General features: G+C 46.0%; 1 protein-coding gene across 1 annotated transcript; it reads left to right on the forward strand.

Moving 5' to 3' along the window:
• Positions 1-4,936: 4,936 nt before the first annotated feature.
• Positions 4,937-21,547, forward strand: LOC142769958 (uncharacterized). The gene is made up of 5 exons (XM_075872665.1): positions 4,937-5,290; positions 10,050-10,388; positions 14,279-14,464; positions 19,987-20,235; positions 21,252-21,547. Exons 1-5 carry the CDS (start codon positions 5,186-5,188, stop codon positions 21,393-21,395), a joined length of 1,023 nt encoding a protein of 340 aa, XP_075728780.1. The 5' UTR covers positions 4,937-5,185; the 3' UTR covers positions 21,396-21,547.
• The last annotated feature ends 149 nt before the right edge of the window (positions 21,548-21,696 follow it).

Here is a 21,696-nt window from a genome sequence, read left to right on the forward strand (position 1 = left end):
CGTCGCTAAGACTTGAGGGGAGAGTGCAGCAGTCCGGTGATATGAATAAGAGATCTGGCGGGTGAGGCTGATGGTTGCGTCCTGGATAACACAAGAATGCTTTGGACGTGGAGATAGCGGAAATCGCAGCCGGCATTCTTGTGAAGAACAAACGAGGTTCGAACACCTTGCAGAATCGACAGTTCGGATATCGTAGGCATCTAATTCTTCGTCGTGGCACAGGTCGTGCAGGCAGCTTGTGTGCACGTTGATCGAGGTTGATTGGGCTCTGCCTGTGTTTCTGCCGAGTACAAAGGGTGCTTTTGTGGCTTTTGGAGATTTTTCTATGGCGATGTCGCAGACGTTTTGATTGAAGGCACATTCTTGATCTTTGGTGGAGAATGTATCCACGACGATGGGCCTTTTTGCAATGTTATTTAAGCCTTAAGAGTGCACTCGACGAAGTTTTGTTTCGTCGTTGACAATGTTAAAGTATACGTTGACGTTGTAGTTTCTTGGTTCCGTCAACTTGCTTGTGGTGTGACATTGATCGTGGTGCGCCAGGATTCTCAGAGTCCTCCGCAGGTTTCTACGACGCCAACCAATGCAACTGTTTCCGGCGCAAGACAATGTGGCGGGTTTGGCGCACTTGAATCTTCTGTATTTATAAACCGTTCATTGTTGGTGGTTGCCTGAAGAGTACTTATGTCATCAGAAGTCGCACCTGCGGTTTTGTTTTCATTATAGGCAGTGAGGTTGTATACTGGATTCATGTCGCTTCGATCTTGTGATTGATGAACACTCGACGCTTCTGCAGAACACTTTTCTTCACAAGATGCTGATTTTGAATGCTTCTGTTTTTGTGGAACTGCTGAGCTGAATACTTTGAACAAATGAGATTTCTGTGAACATTCGTTGTTTGATTTGGTTTCGTGCGGATTTACTAACTCGCCATACGTAAATGCCGTCACGTGTCCGAAGTCGTGTGGGCCATGTGTGTGACACGAAGAATCAAGTGATTCGGGCTGTTCAGTAATACCTGGAGTGTTATGGTGCCGTAAACACATTGGAAATGGCGATTTGATCGCCCGCGAAAAATCCAACCGTAAGTTCAGTTTTTTTTTTTTTGCAAAATGGTCCACATTCCTATCGGCCTACGGTGGCATTACCTTCTCTGCTGCGACGTGCAAGTTCCTAAATGGTGTTGTAATGCGTGAAGTGTATTCGGACGAGTCATATGATGGTACAATTGTGGAATATTTACTCTCAAGTCTTGTTTGGGAAATACGCTTACTGCGGGAAGACTTCGCGTAACTGTGATGGTTGAGTTGAAAAGCCTTCAACTGATGAGGTATGGACAGGTATTCATTGTATTCCTTGAAACGGCTGATCATTTCTTCTTTGATCTTTTTCCAAGACTCATCGTTCTCGAAGATGTGGGTGAGGTAAAACTTGAATGCCTCACCTGAGATGTAGTCAGTGAAGTTTATGATCATCTCCCGTTCCGACCAGGATGCAGCGGCGGCGTGGAAATCGAAAAGGTTGAACAACTCCTGTACGGGTCCGTCGTTCGCTGATCCGGTGTACTTGGGGATGTCAAAGTCGTCTGATGGTGCTGTCATGATGCTGGTCTTGGTGTAGTGTTGGGATGTACTTTCGTGGTCCACGTTCGGTCACTGCGTCTTGCTGAGACGTTCGAAGATGGTGGCCGGGTATGAAGTGGCCGCCAGGTCTTCATCCTGTCGACTCGTGTGATGCTATGATGAATGGCAGACGTGGCCTGGCTCATACGCCATGTTTATGATGATGATGATGATGATGATTCCACAGACATGGCTCGTACACACTCAGGAGGATTGGCCAAGAATCGATGACTTAATTAAGTAAGATTTTTTTTTCCAATATCAAAACCACCCACCAGAAAAAAGAAAGAAAAAAGAAAAGACACCCTAGGCAGAATGAAAGGATTGCAATAGTTGCTTGTCACTCGTTCAGATAAGACAATTATTCATTACCTTGATTAGGAATCAGCATGGTTAAACAATGCTCTTGTGTTCGTTGGAATTTTTTTTGCACGAATAATAATCACGCAATTAAAAGCTTAATTCTTTTACTTTCATTAGGGTACTTGCAAACTGCGTAGAAAACGTTCTCGTGGCTGAAGCCCAGATCGTAAGCACCGAAGGAAAGTATGTTTTCTATAGTGAAATTCAGCCCCAGGCTAGCGAATGGGAGGACTAAAAATGTTTTCCTGAGCAATTTGTATCGGCGACATGATAAAAAAATTGTGCTCCATTGTTTCCAATTCTGAACAAAAGTTGCATTGTGGTGATATCGCCAGACCAGCCCTATGTGAATAGAAATTTAACGGGGGGACACGACATCAAAATCTGGTTATTATGGTTTCCAACTGTCTTGTAGGACACCAATCAATTTTCCATGGAAATCTTAAGTGAGTAAATTCTGGTGTTGACAATACTGCTTCCATAGCGTCTGCACTGAGCGCAAGCTTTCTGTATCTTGTCGCAGTTACAGTGGCCACTTCGGGAAGGACTGATAGTACTGGCCCTTCCAATGCTGCTCGTGCTAGAGAGTCGGTGATTTCATTTACTTCTAAGCCGCAATGACCGGGTACCCATACTAATTTCAGTAGCTGCAGCTGAGGAGGAACTAGCATAAGGAGCGTCTTTAAAGCCATCGATTTTGTTGACGCCGTAATCGACGTACATACTGACAGGAAATCCGTGATTATGATCGCGTTAGCGGCATTCAAAGGTAGCTTTTGCATATTCTACTCTGACTTCTTCTTCCTCAGCCTCTACCTTCAGTAATAAATACCTACGTACGTCACACACGCAGATGTGTGTATATATATATATATATATATATATATATATATATATATATATATATATATATATATATATATATATATATATATATATATATATATATATATATATATATATATATATATATATATATATATATATCAGGAACTGTAAATTATGCTATGAACGAAGAAAAGTTGAACAGAAAGCAAGTGTTTTCTGTGAAACATGCGTAGCAAACCTTTGTTTTACCGCATCGTGAAATACACTACGTGTAATGTTATTTTATGTACACAAAAACTTTTGTATTTACAGCTCTTATATTTACAGAATAATTGTGTGTGCTCCTAGTGCTTAACATTTACATTTCCATTTATTTTTATGCTTAGCCTGTTCACAGCAGTGTTGATGGTTCTATGAAATTTTCTTGTTCATGTTTACAATGTTTTCCATTTGATGATTTTTTTCGTACTATCGTTATTAAATTTCTGGTGTCAAACGGAGCGTGTTTGAAAGATAACTCCTAGCTGTACAATTTGACGCGATAAACATCAACATCAGTAACTTTGGGTGCCATAAAAGAATAAGGTTTTCTGGACTACCCAAGAACTGCCAAATTTCTCGCGGTCACAAAATTGTTCACCCCTCTCCGCTTCGTCTATCCGTAACATGGAGGCGTGTTAAGTGCCTATAATGTTAACAGCATAAAGTTAACACTGAAATTTCGTTTGTTGAGTGTGGTGACATACAAGAATGTGGCAGTTTACATAATGGAACAGTCAGCTTTTTTATAGGAGATTTGAGGAACGTCGCAGGTGTAATGGAATACAATATCTCGTCAATTCGTCGGGACGCAATTCAGGTACGCGCATTGATTCCACTCTGCATGCGTTTGGGTAACATACGAATTTTCACATCGGCGTTGGTACAAAAGGGCATCGGGTTCACTCAGATCTCAGCATGTAAAGTTCATCAGATGAAAGCGAGATTACGGAAAGCGCATGGTTCTTCCTTATGAGCATCCACGTATGCCAGATGCGCAACCTTGCTTCCATGTGCGTGGCTATTTGCCTCATGGTTGCTGCCAAGATATTTTTGAGCGATTGTTAATTGACTTGTCTTAAAGCAGCCGCATTATATAGGTGTATATGATAGGAACTGGAGGGCGTGTGCGCTTTGATTTTGCTGGCGGCATAGTTTAGGGCTTCGTCGAGAAGCGATGGCAGGCTGCTTCCTGCACACGGAATTTTATTTTTTACTCTGTGGTTGCAAAATAATCTAAGCCATTTCTCTGATCTGTAGCTGCACTGCCACGCGCAACAGCCAGGCATGCATGCCACGAAGAGCAGCTCAGAATTCCACCCTGACCCCCGTATTCAAGAACGCCCCTTCACTCAACGCTCCACATTCAATTGATGGATGGATGGATGGATGGATATGGCTGTACCCTTTAGATCGGGCGGCGGATAGCGCCACCAAGCCGTACTACTTAATGAACCAAAAACTATATTTATTTTTTTTCCTTAAAAAGTGAGTTTGAGGATTCGTACTTTGCAGTGAAGAGTTTAATTTTCAATCGTGCCTTGACTTTAGCCACCAATCAGATAACCTCCTTCTAGTTAAGTCTACTTGCTTAAAGTCTATTTTGCCCTCCCGGTCCCTAAACCCCAGTGCTTTGAAAAACTCTGCGCCATCATCCTGAACTATAGGGTGAAGCCCTCTACAGAACATTATCAAGTGCTCGGCAGTTTCTTCTTCCTCTCCACACGCACTGCACACTGTGTCTACCCGTTCGTATTTGACCCTATATGTCTTGGTTCGCAGTACTCCCGTCCTTGCCTCAAACAGTAGAGAACTACCGTAGAGAAGCCGTTGGGAGCGCCATCTCTAGGCAGGGCAAGTCACTGCATATCAGTGATAATTTGCTGATATTCTTGAGTAGCGCAGCGCCATTTTCAGCCGAGCAGCGGCGCAGTGCTCAACTCTGTCAAGTGAAGGGTGAAAGTTTAGTCTGGTTGAGTCGAGGAGCGTTTGTGAACGTGGAGGTGAAGCACGTCCGGAGCGGGTAGCCTGGAGGGTTCATGGCGCGTACACTTACACAGTCTGGCCGCTTTCAAGCTGCAAAAAACACTTTTGAATTGCGCAGTTATTCGCGTCATTTATTCTTGATTTTTACGGTGAGACGCACTCTTGCACGTCGTAAAGACGAAGAAGCATGGTCGCGCAAGCATGCACACGCCGGCGCGAGCTGTTTCATGGTCGAAGCACGAGCGCGCACTTGTCGAGCCGCCTACAGCCGTTGCTGCGGTCAGATTCTGCAGTGTTCTTGCGCAGTGTACACGTCGTCGCGAACAGTCGACAAGTGATATCGCGTCATGGAGCAGCAGCACCTGATATCGAAAGAAGACTCTCCCAGGCGCGTCCGAATGCAAAGCTCGCCCGCCACGTCCGCCGTCGGCGTCCACCTGATAAACAAGAAGGTGAGAATCGCGAAGAAGTTCGCTCTGGTTCTTATCACGAAAATTATTTACGTTAAGGGCCAAACCTCATAAGCGCGAAAATGCACGCGACAGCGACGAGCGATGCTATGAGCGACGAAACAGGGCGTTCGCGCGACGTGTCGCGTGCTCGTTTTCGCGCGATCGCTCGGTTCTCCAGATTTGGAAACCGTCGCTCATCGCCCGGAAGTGCTGGGCTCAAGCAGCCAATAGCGAAAAACCGGAAAAGACAAAGACTACATAGGTGCACGTGACCCTGCCCGAGTCACGTATGCGCAACAAGAAATAACGCAATGTTTATTACGCATGTGCATATAAAAAAGTGCTGCAAGGCAATAATAAACACTTTCCGTTTCATTACACAACAATATATCTTATTTTTAAATTGCATACCGCTCGCTACGCGGTTTTCTTGGTGCGAGTAGACGGCCTCATGCCAGCAACAGTGGAATTCGCTCGCCGAAGCCGTCGCGTGAATGAGGTTTGCCTGCGCTAGCGACTGATCGCGCGAAGCCGATCTACGTCGCGTCGCTTGTCGCTGTCGCGTGCATTTTCGCGCTTATGAGGTTTGGCCTTAAACGTCTCATCAAACGCGAAAATTGTTTTTCGGCAAGAACGATCCAGACCATCATGATATGACGTCACAATTCACCGAAATTTGTGACGTCATCTAGATTTCAGTATGACTCAAGGGCACCAGAAGGAAGCCGAAACAGCTGCTTTTTTTCTAAGTGTTTTTTGGCCGACGTCTTTCTTTTACCTTTTGACCGTGACTTTCCCCGACCAGACGAGTTTTCATCGAACTCCTAGTTTTATGACGACACATAAGTTGTCGTTTAAATGACGTAAGGTAGTCCAATCATGCAGGCAGTGCCAAACGAGATGATGCGCAGAAAAGCCTGCAATATGCCTCCGATCCCGGAGGCAGTGCAGAACCACGTTATAAGCGCTGTAGAAGTCGCAAGCTGATGGTGATGACTTCGCTTTAGAGGCGTCTCAGTATGCGAATGTGGAAGAGATTTTGCGAGTTGTATACATGTTTCTACCATTTTAGTTCAGCTATCGGCTCTATAACAACCGTGCGAAGCTTCCTCCATTGCTGCTATATACATAGTACGTCAGAAATAAAAAAAAAAAAACAGCCATTTTACTTTGTGAACGTGGACAACCTGCGGTTAGCGCAACAGAGCCGACAAAATTTGGAGCCATAGCCAATAACACGCCCTGCAAATAAGTCTGAAATGTCTGTCCAGAAGGTCGCTTTTAAATTTAGTTTATGCTTTTGCATCTGAGCAGCATACTTACTTAATTCTGTCGCATTTTACCTTTCGCGACATGAGGTACTTTGTCAATGACTTGCCGCATGGGCTCGGTGTTTCGTGTATGATATTATGAGGTGTTTGGCGCCCGCGTGTTCCCTTCTTCATATTTAGTCGTGCCGGTGACAAATGGTGGGAATACGAGTGGCGTGGACGTGTTCTCCCTCTTTTTGTCCAATAGAGGGCTGAAGGGTCGAATGCTTGTCGACTGTTTTAGGGGCGAAGCTCCTAAAGGCGTGGGTCTGTCCATCCCTCGTGTGTATGTAGGTGACCGCATATAGTTCCACCTTTGCCAACTGCCCACTACTTCGTCCTCGTAAACATGCCGCTACGCCCCAACACCAATCCACCACTTCGCCGACTATAAAGCAAATACTGTTGAGAAGCAGCCAATATGAAATGCAAGATGGTCGTGTACTTTTAAAGAGCCATAGATTGTCCCACTGTGTCCATCCTTTATTTGTACGTGACCGCCTACAGTTCCGCCTTTGCAAACTGCCCACTACTTCGTTCTTGCAAACATCCCATTACGCTTCATCACCGATCCACCACTTCACCGACCATAAAGCCGTTATAAGACAGGGGGAACGGAAGCGACGTATAGGTACCCCTTACGAATAATAAAGTTTATCGTATAAAATATTGGCAGATCTCACGTACAGTGGGAATCAATGATTTGCGAAGCACGAATTAGAAACGTTGTTATGTCACTATAAAATCAGCACAACGTTACTAGGTGCAGGTAAATGATGCCGTACATGACTTCCGTGTCATGATTATCATGTTTGGATGTGTCGTCTACCCTCGTCATCTATTCACGTCACGTGGTACCAAATTTAGTATATGTGGAGCTAGCGAAACGGCCGCGAGCACGCTATGAGCGTGGTATCTTTTCATGTTCTTATGTAGCGGCAACCGGCGCGAAATGCGACCCAGACAACACTGTGTTTTCTTTCGTGACGGAGGGACGCCGGACGCGCTGAAACGCGCATTCGTCAAATCAACGCAGCACGGCGCGCGCCTGCGAGTATATGGCAGGATCGGCGCCTGGCGTGGCAACGCCGGCGTGACGCGAAGAAATGAACGCCAGCGAGCACGCGCACCACGTCACGTCGAAATGTATGGCGCGTTGACTGTGTCATGTAGTCATGTTCTCACATGACACGCGTCTCATGATTATAATGTTTGCACCAGTCACATACCTTCGTCATCCATTGGCGTCACGTATTACCAAATTTGGCATATGTGAAGATAGCGAAACGGCCGCCAGCGCATTATGAGCGTGGCATGTGGTCATGTGGTTACATGACACGCATGTCGTGATTATCTTGTTTGGATGCGTCATTTACCTATTTCGTCCGTTCGCGTCACATAATACAGAGTTTGGTATACGTGACGCTAGCGAAACGGCCGCGAGCGCATCATGAGCATGTCATGTAGTCATGTTGTTACATGGCACGCATGTCATGATTTTCATGTTAGAGTCTGCCGTTCGTGTTCGCCATGCAATCATGGCATACCATACAAGTTTAGCAACATGCTATGTGAACGAAACCACCGCAAGAGCTGCAGGACCATGAAATGTAAATCACGACATTCATAACATACATCTCATGATTTTCATGTTATGACTAGTCAAATATGTTCTTTATACAGTTATGTCATGCCATACCAAGTTGAGTATCGATACCATTATCGAGACGGGCAGGAGAGCTAAAAGTCGTAGGCGGTGACATAGATAAATAGATAGATAGATAGATAGATAGATATATAGATAGATAGATAAATAGACAGACAGACAGATAGATAGATAGATAGATATATAGATAGATAGATAGATAGATAGATAGATAGATAGATAGATAAACAGATAGATACGCCCAAAGTCGCCGAAGTTCGCCAAGAAATGCTTCGCATTTCATATGTACGGTGTTCGCCACGTCTTTAATGATGTAGTGGGCGATATTCGAGGATGGTGCTCGGTTTAGCGACGAAACCATCCAGCGCTTCACCCCACTCATCATCATTCACTCCGTGGATATGTTGTGATTTTTTTTTTACCAGCATGGCCTGCTGTAGCGTGCAGACTTCAGTAGGCTGTCTGCGTGGTGTCACGAAACTGCTGCAACAGATTTTCGTGACTTGCACATTCCCCACGGCATCTTCGAAAAATCGCTCCAGTGCATATCGCCCGGTACGCCGGCGTGCCCGGATGATTTGACCAAGCGCTTCGGTATCCAGCGATGCAATTTGTCGACCAAGGTTTAGAATAATATAGCTCAGCTAGTTGGTACGTATTCCTCCTAAAAGACAGTGCGTGCCAACACGGACACAAGAAAGTCGGGACATGTCCTGGCTTGCTTCTTGTGTTCCTGTTCGCTTGCCTGGAATGTGCCATTGGCGACATTTTATTGCGACAGGAACCGTACGGATACCCTCGACGGGTTTTTGCCGTCGCAGTCATATTGTTGTACAAAGAGTTATTTGATAACATCGCCCCGCGAATCATACGTCCTACCCACCAGTACAAGCGTGCGAGCACTGGCGATGAACGCGGCTGAACATGAAACTAGCCGGGCATATCCGTCGCGCGGTGGGCGAATATCAACTTGCGTGTGAGGCCAAGCTGCCTGCCATCGATTGCTCCTGAAGCGGAGAGGAAACGTCCCACCCTTTTTATGTTGGGCGAAGGAGCATGAGAAACGAGGAACGAGGGGGGGGGGGGGGGGATGGGGGCGTGGGACTGCGTCGTTTTAGCAGCAACTGTGAACTTTGATCATGGCGCGGTCGCTAGCGCTAGCACGCGGGTTATCTCAGCGAACCTTGGTAAACTGTTGACTTATTCGCGCCGAGACGACAGACAGCACAAAAACCACTTGCTTCTCTCTTCAGAGCAGCCGTATTTTTCTTTTACCGGTGTTCTGTAGAGTTAAGCGATATAGGATCCAAAAGAGTTGGCTGTGAATCTTATTTCGTGATAACATTACAATTTGCTCATATCGCACTCATTGTTTCACCATTGGGGGGGGGGGGGTGGAAACTGCTTTTCTAAATGACTTATTCAATACCAACATTTACTTTTATGGAAGTACGAACTAGTTCGTATAAGTTTCAAAGTTTACGCCTGAGGGAAATACCGTGGTACACCTTTTGCCTGTAATTGTCGTGACGATCAAGGAGCAGGTGCGCGTTACGACATATATATGAGGTTCAATGAACCACAGTGGCCTTACGTGAACTTACCACTTCCATGAGGAGGACTATACAACGATTACATTAGTGCATACGTTATAGCAAAACTCGCCATCAATGCTACTGTACTTGTATACCTAACAATGTACGGCTCTAATATATTGCAGCTGCTACTTGATTTACTGCTTTCGGTAATGCTAAAGCCCAACTATCTGCGGTTCGGCGGGCAGGTTATCGTGTTCTTGGTCTCTGCCGTGGCCGTGCTGGGATGCGCGTTGGCGATGAACCTGGTCCACATTTACGGGAGACCGGCGATCACGGCCGAGACGGCGAGCACGGGGACGCAGGAGGAGGATTACCTGTCGATGCCGCCAGCCGCCGCCGCCGCACCGCTACGTGCGGATCCGGCAATGGATCGGGCACCACCTGTCGAGTCGGCGGCGCCTTTGCCGCGCCCTGCAGCCGTGCTGCCAGCCGCCGTTGCGGAGACTGGCGAGCCCGTAGACATCGCCGCCTTCACGCAGTATGCGGCCGGCGAGGATGACAGCAGCTTCGGCGGCAACGGCACGGTTGGTCTCAAGTCCGTCCTGAAATGGGGGATTTGTGTCTCTAACGTGAGGGTTGGTATCCTGTAGGAGTCCACCGAATGGACTGCGATTGCCGATCGCTGTGGTTGCTTGTTTGAAGAACACCCCCTTTTCCCCTCCGAATATCGCACAATAAAGCTTTGCTGCCAGGTTGGCACGACCTAGTCAGGTGATTGCTCAGCCTTTAGTTGTGTCCCCCAAGGCGATTCGTGAAGTTTTTGCCTTAAATGAAATAGGCCAAACCATATAAACCAAACTACAGAGAGAGATAGAGAGAGAGAGAGCTCTTCCTCCCACTCCTTCCCGTCAATTATAACCTGTTTTAACCCAATAAGAAATAAGAACCCCCCCACTGCCGCCACAGTCCCCATTCAAACACAATTCGCTGCTCTATCTAAATACGTTTTCTCGTTTTCATGTTAAGAAATGTTTTTGCATACTTAGGACAGCTGATTCTGTCATACTGTCGCACGACTGTGACGGTGAAGTACGCAGAATGCAAGCTGGTACAGATGAAAACTTTTGACGATGTCGTGTGCATGAAACAAAAAGTCAAAGTGCAGCTATACGCCCAGTGCACTGTCGTCGGCCATCGGTAATCTGATGCCGGGCCGATCGAATGCGTCGTCTTCTGTTTACATCAGTGATCGAATCAACCTTCCAGGGTCATCTCTGGCGCTTGCGTCAAGCCCGCACAAAACTTTATACTATTCGTGGCCTGCGTGCATAATCTCAGCAGAACACGTCAAACAAACACGAATCTTCCGAAGCGTCGTGATTCGGCGAGCGTCAACATCTGCTGACAGTTTTTTGTTCGTGAAACCCGAATAATCAAACAAAATAAGGGCGCGTGTGTATACGCATATGAGTAAACGTTCGTGTCGTTGATTTTCGTGCAAGAAAAGCAGACTGGGCGTGTAGGTAAGACGCCACCTGACGACTGACAAAAGCGTCTCCGTGCAAGAGAGAGAGAGAGAGAGTCATGCACACACACACACACACACACACACATGGAGCGCCCGATGCATGAGTCATGTAGACTCTTCCTTTTCTCCGTTGTCATCGTAACACCTTAAAATCCAAATCATGCCTGATTTTGCGTCTAAGGACGATGATGAAGCATGCTGTGGAAGGCCCCGGAAACGTAGACCATCTTGCGTCCCTTTGCGGGCACTTACGTATACACGTGCCTCGAACATTCCGCCTTCATCGAAATGCGACCGTTCCGGCCGCCATCGAACCTTCGACCACCAGGTCAGACGCTGAGAACCGCATACACTGTTCAACCTAGGTGGACGTGCCTTACACTTCATATGTTGTTTCTTCAGTCGATAAGTCGAATGTCCCGCCCGACAGATTGTCCGAGAATTTGAGGCCGGCGCTTAACCAATCATCTTGTATACCCTCGACGTATATTTGTGTGCTATGTTTAGGTTCTTGTAGCGTTACCTACACTGGCCTCGCTGAGCAAATTTCGCGTGCCACTGGTCTGTGCATGTGAAAGGATGCTCCGCCGCCGCCGCGCGCGGCTCGCCGCCGGTGTGCGCGCAATTCGATGCGCTGCGCAGACGATCAGTGGTGTCGCGCACCGGAACCGGCACCTCCCTCGCACTCAGCCGCGGCTGCGCGCGACTCGCCGCCGCTGGTGTGCGCTTTCCAGAGGAGTGCCGTCATAGCCTTGGTAGACATATGGACGCCGACGCGCGCGCCTTCCCTGTGCAGTCGCCATCTGACACTGCGCTGGAGCCACTTGATAGCGCCTCTGACTGGCATTTGCTATGTTTCATCTAGGGACCTTAGCGTTTGCCACTGTGGTATAGCCATGGAGAAGGAGAGTGCAAATGCTGCTCAACGGTGCAGTAGAGCGGAGAAGCTTAACTCATCGAATCCCGAAGTAGTTGCCCGGCAAAATAAATATACGTGTGTCATTGCAGCAGCAGTAAGCATGATAATGAAGCTGATCCTAGACACTCCGGAAAGCTAAGAATAATCAGCTGAATCTTTGCTAACGCTAAGTATATCCTGGCATAGCTGAGCTAAGCCACTGCCATTTTTTCCCCTTTTGTGCTTCATTTTTTGCGCACCATCGTTTGGGTAAGTTGCCAACTCGCCCAGCAGTCCCCGCTTCTCAGGTGCAAGACACGAACGACGAGCTTTGATTTTCCAACGTGCATTGTTTGCATTAGCCTTGGGAAAGTTCTTGCGTTTCAGACAGAAAGCAGCTATAGCACAGTTTCCTTGCAGAGGAGGCAGGGCGTGACACGGTTCTGCAAGGGTGGAGCCTACGTATTCTCTTCGGGTGTAATCGACTACATAACCCCGCATAAATGTCCGCCTTGGTGGTGCAGGAGCTGACGGTGTTCGGCTGCTGCTCCGAAAGTCGTGGTTTTGATATCGGCTGCGGCGGCTGCATATCGGTGAAGGTGGAATGCCGAGAACCCATGCACTGGGAACTGTCAGTGCACGTTAGAAGGACAGTTGGCCGAAATTTTTGGTGCCCTTCATTGAGGCTTGTCTCGTAATCAAACGTCGTTTTGGCAAGTAAAACCTCAAACCTTGACGTTGTTGTTGTGACTCACAAAGCCCTTTCGCGCAGCTTTCATCACACGCGGCGGACGCTTCACTGCCTCAATGAGTAGGGCAGTATGTCCGGCAGTATGGCCAATACTACTGGACTTTTAACAGGCTTGCCCGGACCTTGACCATAACTTCATAGTTTTCTGCAGCCTGTTCGGGCTCATATCCCTTCGTACAACAGCTTGTCGAGTGTCGCATGTATACTGCTGGAACGTGCAGGTCTCTCATATTACGAAGCCTCAGTGCAATGCAACGTCAGCACAGCATGTATCATCATTTACCAGCTTGGAAAGATCTATACTTGCGCAGGGTTGACAAGGCCTCAAGTTAATAATATTGGCGGAATAACACCGGCGACTCAGGTCCTCCGTCTTCTTTTTGACACTTTTCAGTGCATTGATCACGTTTTTGGGCATGGATGTTCAGGCTATGACATTTTCATTTTTTTATCTCTACTTAGCCACGTTATTTATGGGAGAACGAAATTGTTATTGGGAGAAGGGGATCTATGAAAGAGCGGACGTCGTCTGTATGGGGAACCACTCTTTTTCTTCCTTCGCGAACTTACCTGACGTAAGCTGGGACACAATTAATGATTTCCCTCCAACTCATGCGTATACATTCACAAATCTTTGTCCAACAGTATTGTACTTAAGAATATGCGTAACAACACTACCTGACCTGCAGTAACTGGATAGTAGCGAACATTGCACGGAGCCTGTATTCTCGGCAGAACGCTAGTATCGATCTATGGAGCTATGAGATACGTAAATGTGCAGACAAGTGACAGAATTATACAATCACTATATGACGTGCTACCTTAGCATTCATAACATACTGATAACATCTGACTCACGTAAAACAGTTTACGTCTGACTTATATACAACTGCTTGGTTACTAAATCGCTTCATGGCTTTTCTCTCAGCATGAAGCACACATTAGTCCAGAGTAACTTCGTATGATTATTGCAGATCGCGAGTGACTTGCTTGACCATGTTGTTCGAGGTATAGCGCATCCAGGACGGGACAGAGAAGAAGACACAGAACACATACACGGCTCTTTTGTGTCTTCTTCTCTGTCCCGTCCTGGATGCGCTATACCTCGAACAACATGAATAACCAACAAGCCCACCGTGCAACCTTAGTTGCTTGACCATTTTTAATCCTTTATCAAATAGACACATAGCCCCAACAGCACCCCTATGCAGTGATGTGTGTTCTTGTTTTCTTGCATTTAAAAATGTACATACAATGTGATAGGCTGGCTATACAGCTGATAATGGCGCTCGTGCAGCAGCAGATTGAGCACCGCTGCCTGGAGCCCGTCCAGATGACGCTGTGCCCCGTGAACGCGAGTCGGTGGCCGTCTTTCTTCTTCGACGGCCGACACTGCTTGACGCCGGTTAGCGTGCCGCCGCCTGGCTGCCTGGAGGGTACCAACCGCTTCCGCTCTCTGGGCCACTGCCGCGCCGCCTGCCAGGTGAGGACACGCACAGCTTAGAGTCTGGCTTCTTGTTGGAACAATAGACGTGCGCACGCGTAAAGTAAGGGAAGTGGCGGTGTTGCCTCGTTGACATATAGTCTTAGCTATCCAGTCATTGTTCGAAGTGCAAGTTCACCAAGGTGGCAATCTGGCCACGTTGGTAGTCCATCTTTAAGAACGGTAATACCACTAGTGTGCGTGCGTGTGTGCGTATTCATTGTCTAGTGTGCTTTTACCGTTCTCAAAGGAGCACTGACTCGAATTACAAATATTTTGGGATCGTTGCTCTAAATAAATACAAAAAAAGGACGAGTGTCGAGAGCCCTAAAAGAGATTCGTGTTTGGAAATGCATTGAATATATTGTGGGCATTGAATATTATTAATACAGCTAACCTTAAACCAGCAATTTCGCTTTCGGCATCGAGGGGGTGGCTTCGCAGTGATGTGTCATCACTATAGTCTGACCTCACGGGAATACTGAAACTCGTGACATATACTAGCCACAAGGTGCCAGCGTACTGTCATTCGCACGGTGTTCACGTAAAAAACGATCAGCGAATTGCTGTCCAGAGAATCGACAATGATTTCTGCGTTTTAGGCTGCATTCAAGACGTGATTTGGGAAGGTTGCTGGAACCCCTCCACCCCTCCCCAATTTACTTTCCTCCGGCTCCCCTTTGCCCCCCCCCCCCCCCGCCAAAGCAAGCATTGTCAAAACAACGTCTATGTTCTCAGCCTCTCTCCCCCCCTCCTTGAGGAACTCGCTTGTCGTAAGGTGACCGCTCCTCCCCCAGCGAAATATCCTTGCGCCACCCCTGCCATAGAAACATGCCATGTCAGTACCACGCCAAGTCACGTGTTATGTCATGCCAAAGTCATGTCAGTACTTGTGCAAGGTTATGGTCATGTGCATTCTTCACGATAATGACGAACAAATACCACTGATGATGCGTAGAAAGAGCTGTTTACTTCCAATTTTTGCCCGCGAAAACCCAGGGACCAAGGACAGGCTTTTTTGGAAAACGCTTTATCACTGCATATTCACTTATGCATCTGCTGTGTTTTTTTTTTTCAAATTCGATTCGAACATCAGAGGGTGGCGTCGCTGTCTGACTTGCCCCCCCCCCCCCCTTGCTCCCTTCCTTTCTATGAGTAATCCTGCGCCAGCCCATGGTTGAAATTGTATGATATGTTGCCAGTCATCGAGCCATTTTTCAGTCCCTTTAGTTGTTACTTAGTCTACGTATATTGCGACAGCGGTGTGTTTTGGAGCAGGCACTGCTAATCTTGCTCTGGCGTGTCTATCGTGTCGGCCAAACCTGTCAAGAATGACGTGGCTCCTATCCCGCGCTTAAACGGTGGTCGTATTTGGTGTGCTTTGTTACGGCGAACCTTAGTTTTTCGTACTCGCGCATGCGCTGTTTCTGGTAGGCCTTTTGTTTGCCAATAACTATAGTCTAGAACACCTGTCGAGATTTGTCGTCGTTTTTCTTGGGCTTTCAAAAAATTTGCTTAATAAACTACGATTTGAAACTTGGATTCTCAGATTTCAGATTACTTTATTTCAACATCAATTATGAAACAAATGCTAGGACAGGAGCAAAAAATCTGCTATGTTTTCCACCTCAAGATGGTTAAGCAGTGCTGATATACGGTATATACAGTAGCCCGTCTTTTCTATGATTGATTGATATGCGGGGTTTAACGTCCTAGAACTTCCATATGTTTATGAGAGACGCCGTGGAGGGCTCCGGAAATTTCGACCACCTGGGGTTTTTTGACGTGCCCCCAAATCTGAGCACATGGGCCTGCAACATTTCCGCCTTCATCGGAAATGCAGCCGCCGCAGCCGGGATTCGCTCCCGCGACCTGCTGGTCAGCAGCCGAGTACTACCTTAGCCACTAGACCACTGCGGCGGGGCGTCTTTTCCATGATTGGTTTGCGACAAAGGGACAGCCTAAGTTTCTCGCTCTCGAATGTCATAATTTTGGTGATGTGGTTTGCTTAAGTTTCAAAGATGAATAAATCTAGTGTGGCCTCGTTTTACACTTTCTTTGCACTTCATCGCGAAGTTAAACTTATAATTGCAACGAAATGGGCGAACATTAAATTGAACAAACAATGGATTGTATGCCTGTCATAAGGACACACGCAACATGCCACAATGCTTTTTTGTAGCATAAGTAACGTATTAACATTTTTCTGTGACGTTGTTCTTCATACTAAATTGCATTATTTAGCATGAGAGATAAATATTGCAGCACACAAACATAGCCGTATTTTTGGTGGCAGAACGTCCCGAAGCCTACACGACGCACCACATGCTTTCGCCATACGTATTGCAACGCATTCGATGTGTAAGTGCTGATCAAAGATTACGTCTAGCATTTTAAAGTCAGCCGCGACGTCTATTCGTTCTAGCAGATCGATAGAATGTGTTTGAATTACGATTTACGTGGTTTTGGGTGAGTGCAAAAAGAACATTTTTTTTTTCTTGGAGTCAAGTTGTGAAAAATGCTATTCACTCCACAAATATAGCGTTTCGAGAACAGTGTTAGTTTGTTGGGATAAATAATCACTACTACGTGACTGGAAGAAAAGGCTGGTGTCATCTGCGTATGTGGTAAGTTACTATTGCTCACTAAATAATTTATATAGATGTTGGACACTACGGCTCCTAGTATGCTTCCTTGAAGAACACCGGCTTCCAGCTTTAAGGGGTCTGAGTATTGATCTGAGATGCAAACGCATTATATTCTATCCATTAGATAAGATCTGAGAAGATCCCGGGGTAATCCACGGAATCCATAATGTTCAAGCTTTTTTGGTAAAGTAACACTGTTGATCTTGTTGAATGCCTTGAAAATCAATAAATACACCGAATCTTAATTTTTTGTCTTCAAAGCCAGTAAAAATACAAATATTCTGTGTTAATAAAGCCAATTTGGTCAATAAGCCCTTACGGAACCCAGATTGGTATGGAGTTAATAGCTGGTATTTTTTACAAAACTACACAACTCCTTTACAAATATATTCCAAGCCTTTTCAAAGGACAGGGATCAGTGAAATCGGCCGATAATTTGACATATAATTTCGGTAACCTGATTTAAACAAAGAAGTTGCCTTGGTTTGTTGCATTTTCATCGGGAATACACCAGTAGACAAGCAAATTTTGAATACGTAGATGAGAGCATCCACTAGAAAGTCAAGTGAAAATTTAATTGGTTTAATCTGCAGACCATCACTGCCCCTTGCCTTACTGCTCTTTAAAGATATGAAAGCAAAGTAACCTACTTCAGATGTAGTGGGCTCGGAAAACGTCGTGTGTACACTAGGTGCTCCGATGAAATTGAGATCACCTGTGCTGTGAGTGCTAATTTATAAACTTCTAAGGCACTGATTGAAGTGACTTGCTAAGTCAACACCCTTTAGCTGCTTCCAATTCTCATTTACCTCAATCTCTTCATTGCTTTCGCCTCGATTTAGAAGTTTGTTACGTGCCCGCATAACTAAATCAACCTAGAAATGTGTATCACTAAAAAATTTTTCTATGTATGCCTTTTTTTCGCATCTTGAAGAAACCTAGTTACAAAGTTACGGTATTTTTTAAAACACAAAGATCATCCGGGCTTCTAAAGCGTACAAAGTGACTGTAAAATTTGATTTGCTTTTGAATTAGCTTGAAACACTTATTTGATAACCATGGCTTGCGTAGCTATCTTGATGTCTTTACCTTTGATAATGTAAGACAACTTTAGTGTAGATATTTTAGATCATGCGCATTAGTGTATTGTAGGCTTTGTTAGCGTCGCTACACTTAAATACGGGCGCCCAGTCAACGGCCCCAAGCTGATTTCGAAAATAAATAATTGTTCTTCGATTTATCTCCTGAATTGTAAAAGATTTAAATTCATGCCGTGTTGCTGTAAGTGTGTTGTTTCATTTAGAAAACATGTAAATATACAAATGATTCACCTAAATTGGCAACTATGGTACCAGAGTTCATATTGCTCTAGGCTATTTGAGTAAGGCATGTCACACAAGTGGGTGCTTCTATTTCGTTCGCTGAACTGAAGAGTCGGGGAGTAATGCAAAAGCCTGGGTAACTGAATTCGACTGAAGCAGATTTATATTGCAGTTACCGCCTATATGTTTATGCACAATGTATCTTTATATGCATAACATAGTAGCTGGTATAAGAAGGCTAAAAAACTTTCACTATTACCATTAGGTGGTCGATACACAAGAGCGAGAACATAGCTTGCACATTGTATTCTTAGCGCTTCATAGTCGCATGTGGTTTTGGAAAGATTTGCAACCAAGTTACATGAAAGCCTTTCTGACACCATCTGCATGACACCTCCACCACGATGACTTGGTCAACTTAATACGACGTTTTGATAACCTGGCAAAAATATCTTCTGAATAGTACCATGTCTCAGTTATCATTACAATATCAAACTGGAATGTAAAATCAGTAAGAAATTCTTCTATCTGGTCTTGTTTATTACGGGCAGCCTGAGCAGTGAAATGCAGAAAAGCAAGAAAATAGATGTAGTTAGGATAAACGAGGTTACGTGGTGCGATTATCAGCAAAGAAGAGATAAGACGCGCTGTTTGTTGCTAATAATCTCTAGCATATTTTAGATCTGCTTTGCACGCAATCTTAACAACGCCAGACTCTTCAGTTTTCCGGGCGAACACTTTCCCGTCCTTCCCCCCATACAAATCGCCATTTCATTTCTTTCTCCTTTGTACCTGTCATACCAAGCAGTTGCTTTATTTGAGGGCACAAGTGTGCCTTCAAAAATACTGACTGCTTGGAAGAAAAACCAATATCTTTTGCCACGATTGTTGCCTTTCGTGCTTTTTGAATTACTGCGTCGCGTTTCTAGCGATGGTTGAAAGACACGGCAATGTTCTTATCAGTATCAGAGTTCCGCATAGGAACGCGATTTGATCGGTTTGATTGATTTGTGGGGTTTAACGTCCCAAAACCACCATATGAGTATGAGAGACGCCGTAGTGGATGGTTCCGGAAATTTAGACCACCTGGAGTTCTTTAACGTGCACCCAAATCTGAGCACACGGGCCTACGACATTTCCGCCTCCATCGGAAATGCAGCCGCCGCAGCCGGGATTCGATCCCGCGACGTGCGGGTCAGCAGCCGAGTACCTTAGCCACTAAACCACCGTGGCGGGGTCAAAAGAAAAAAAAAATGCATCGCTTCGTAGAAGCGATGCAAGAATACATACATTGCAATGAAAGTAAGAAACTCAAATGAAAAAAATAAATAAACAAAACGTTGTTATTTCTCGAACTTTCATATATCTATAGATTCGTCTGTTTTCGTTTTTGGTAAATCATTTTCGTAGGCTGCCTGCTACGCGGCTTGCTCGCAGATTTCCATAAACTTGTTAAAAATGTTGAACTACTGCGAAACACCTTGTGCGGCTCATGCGCCGCCTAGATGTAAGGTGAATCTGGGCTACTTTATTTGTGCCCATCTCCGAGCAGGGCCAAGGCGCGCGTGCCGAGTGCCGCGAACCGGTGCGCCTGGTGTCGTGCCGGCGGGAGCACGTGAAGCGGAGCTGGTTCTACCCGGCCAACGGCAGCTGCGTCGAGTGGGGCTTCCCGGAGGGCAGCTGCGTCAACGTGCGGCTGCGCCTCTTCCAGAGCATGCAGCAGTGCCTGCTCGACTGCGTGCAGCACGACGCGCCCGCCTGCCGGGAGTACCCCGTCGGCCAGCGATGCGGAGAGTACCAGGCGAGTTTTGAAGCATTTCTCTCCCGCGGTCTCTTCTGCGTAGAGAGTTTGTTGCAGAAGAAACGCGCTAGTAGTACTCAAATATAAATGAGCTTGAATGTCGGGCATAGTTTTTCCAAGTACCCTAACGTTGCTTCCAGTCAAAAGGACCGTGACGTAACGCAAGTCAAGCTTCAGATCTAGCACTTTTGTAGAAGCAACGAGAAGAGCCTCTACCCTCTTATGAATCTCCACTGTTTTGCACGCAGAAGGTAAATTCGATTTGGACATTGACAATGGCCATTTCCAGAATAAGGTGGTGAGTTGGGCGTGCTGGTACATAATTACGAGATACCGCAATGCAAGAGATACTCGGACTGGAGAAAAGTGACTAGGACGATGCGTTCAAGTTGCAAGTTAAGAGGTCGCCCTTGGCGTCGTTGTTCAGTATGATTTTCATACACTGCTGTGCCTCGTAAACTTTCCATAATGAGAAAGCGATGAAGTGCAAGCACAGGTTTCTTCTACAGACTAATGTTCCACCTTTCATTCAAGAAAGCAGATATATATAAAAAAACACCTAAAAATGTTCAAAACGTGACAGAACGTTAATCGAGTTATGCGGTGCGTCGCACGTCTCATTTCGTTTGTTTTGTGCGCTGTTGTAGTTAGGATAGAATTGCAACACGTCCGTACTAACTCCTGTAGCGAAACGAGACAGAGAGGTGCGACGTGCCGCATAGCTCGATTAACAGTACAATAATAACCTGTTTTCTATATTTACTTGTAATGCTTCGTAAAGTGAATCATTAGTTGGAAGTTAGCGTTGAATCCGCGTTGATGCCTGTTGGAGGCATCGATGTGCTACTGGTAGACTACTACAGAGCGTATAATTTGCCCCAAATATCTGACATTGCTCGTGTTCGGACGTTTTAGACATGGAAATATTCAAGACCTTTCCTGTAATTCTTGGCTATTAGACCGTTCATTACAAAACTTCGTAGGTTACAGCATCTGTCTTCCTCGTGCTGTCGCAGGTGAACTACCCGGTGTATTCTGCCGCGAACAAGAATGGACGTTTTGAGTGCCTGACGGTGGACCCAGCGGACAGGCTCTGCCTGCTGGGTCCCAACATGTTCCCCAGCTACCGAGCATGCACACGCGCTTGTCTCGTTTCGTGATAAAGCTTCTTTTGTTTGTTTCGCATTTTTTCGATGACTGCGAATTCTCGAGTTCTTTTGTTTGTATAGCTCGCTTGGGTGTTTTAAATATGGGTGTGCGATCATTTGTTTTCGAATCGAGTCCTAATAATAAATGCTGAATGCGGCGTTGATTCAGTGTTTTCTCGTAGGCTACAATTCACGGGGAGAAAATGAGCTGATATTTTGGACACGGTCACTCCAGCCTCTCGTTACGTGTACTAATAACTGTCGGGGTTTAACGTCCCCAAACCACCACATGAATATGAGAGATGCCGTAGTG

Source organism: Rhipicephalus microplus, chromosome 1 (genome assembly GCF_043290135.1).
Source record: "Rhipicephalus microplus isolate Deutch F79 chromosome 1, USDA_Rmic, whole genome shotgun sequence".
In the NCBI taxonomy this organism is placed as follows: Eukaryota; Metazoa; Arthropoda; class Arachnida; order Ixodida; family Ixodidae; genus Rhipicephalus; species Rhipicephalus microplus.

Bases quoted from the DNA above. Each gene is read 5' to 3' on its own strand.
- LOC142769958 (XM_075872665.1), top strand. From the start codon at position 5,186: ATGGAGCAGCAGCACCTGATATCGAAAGAAGACTCTCCCAGGCGCGTC. The intron at 5,291-10,049 runs GTGAGAATCGCG...TTCGGCGGGCAG, and splicing joins TCCACCTGATAAACAAGAAG to GTTATCGTGTTCTTGGTCTC. The intron at 10,389-14,278 runs GTTGGTCTCAAG...GCGCTCGTGCAG, and splicing joins GCTTCGGCGGCAACGGCACG to CAGCAGATTGAGCACCGCTG.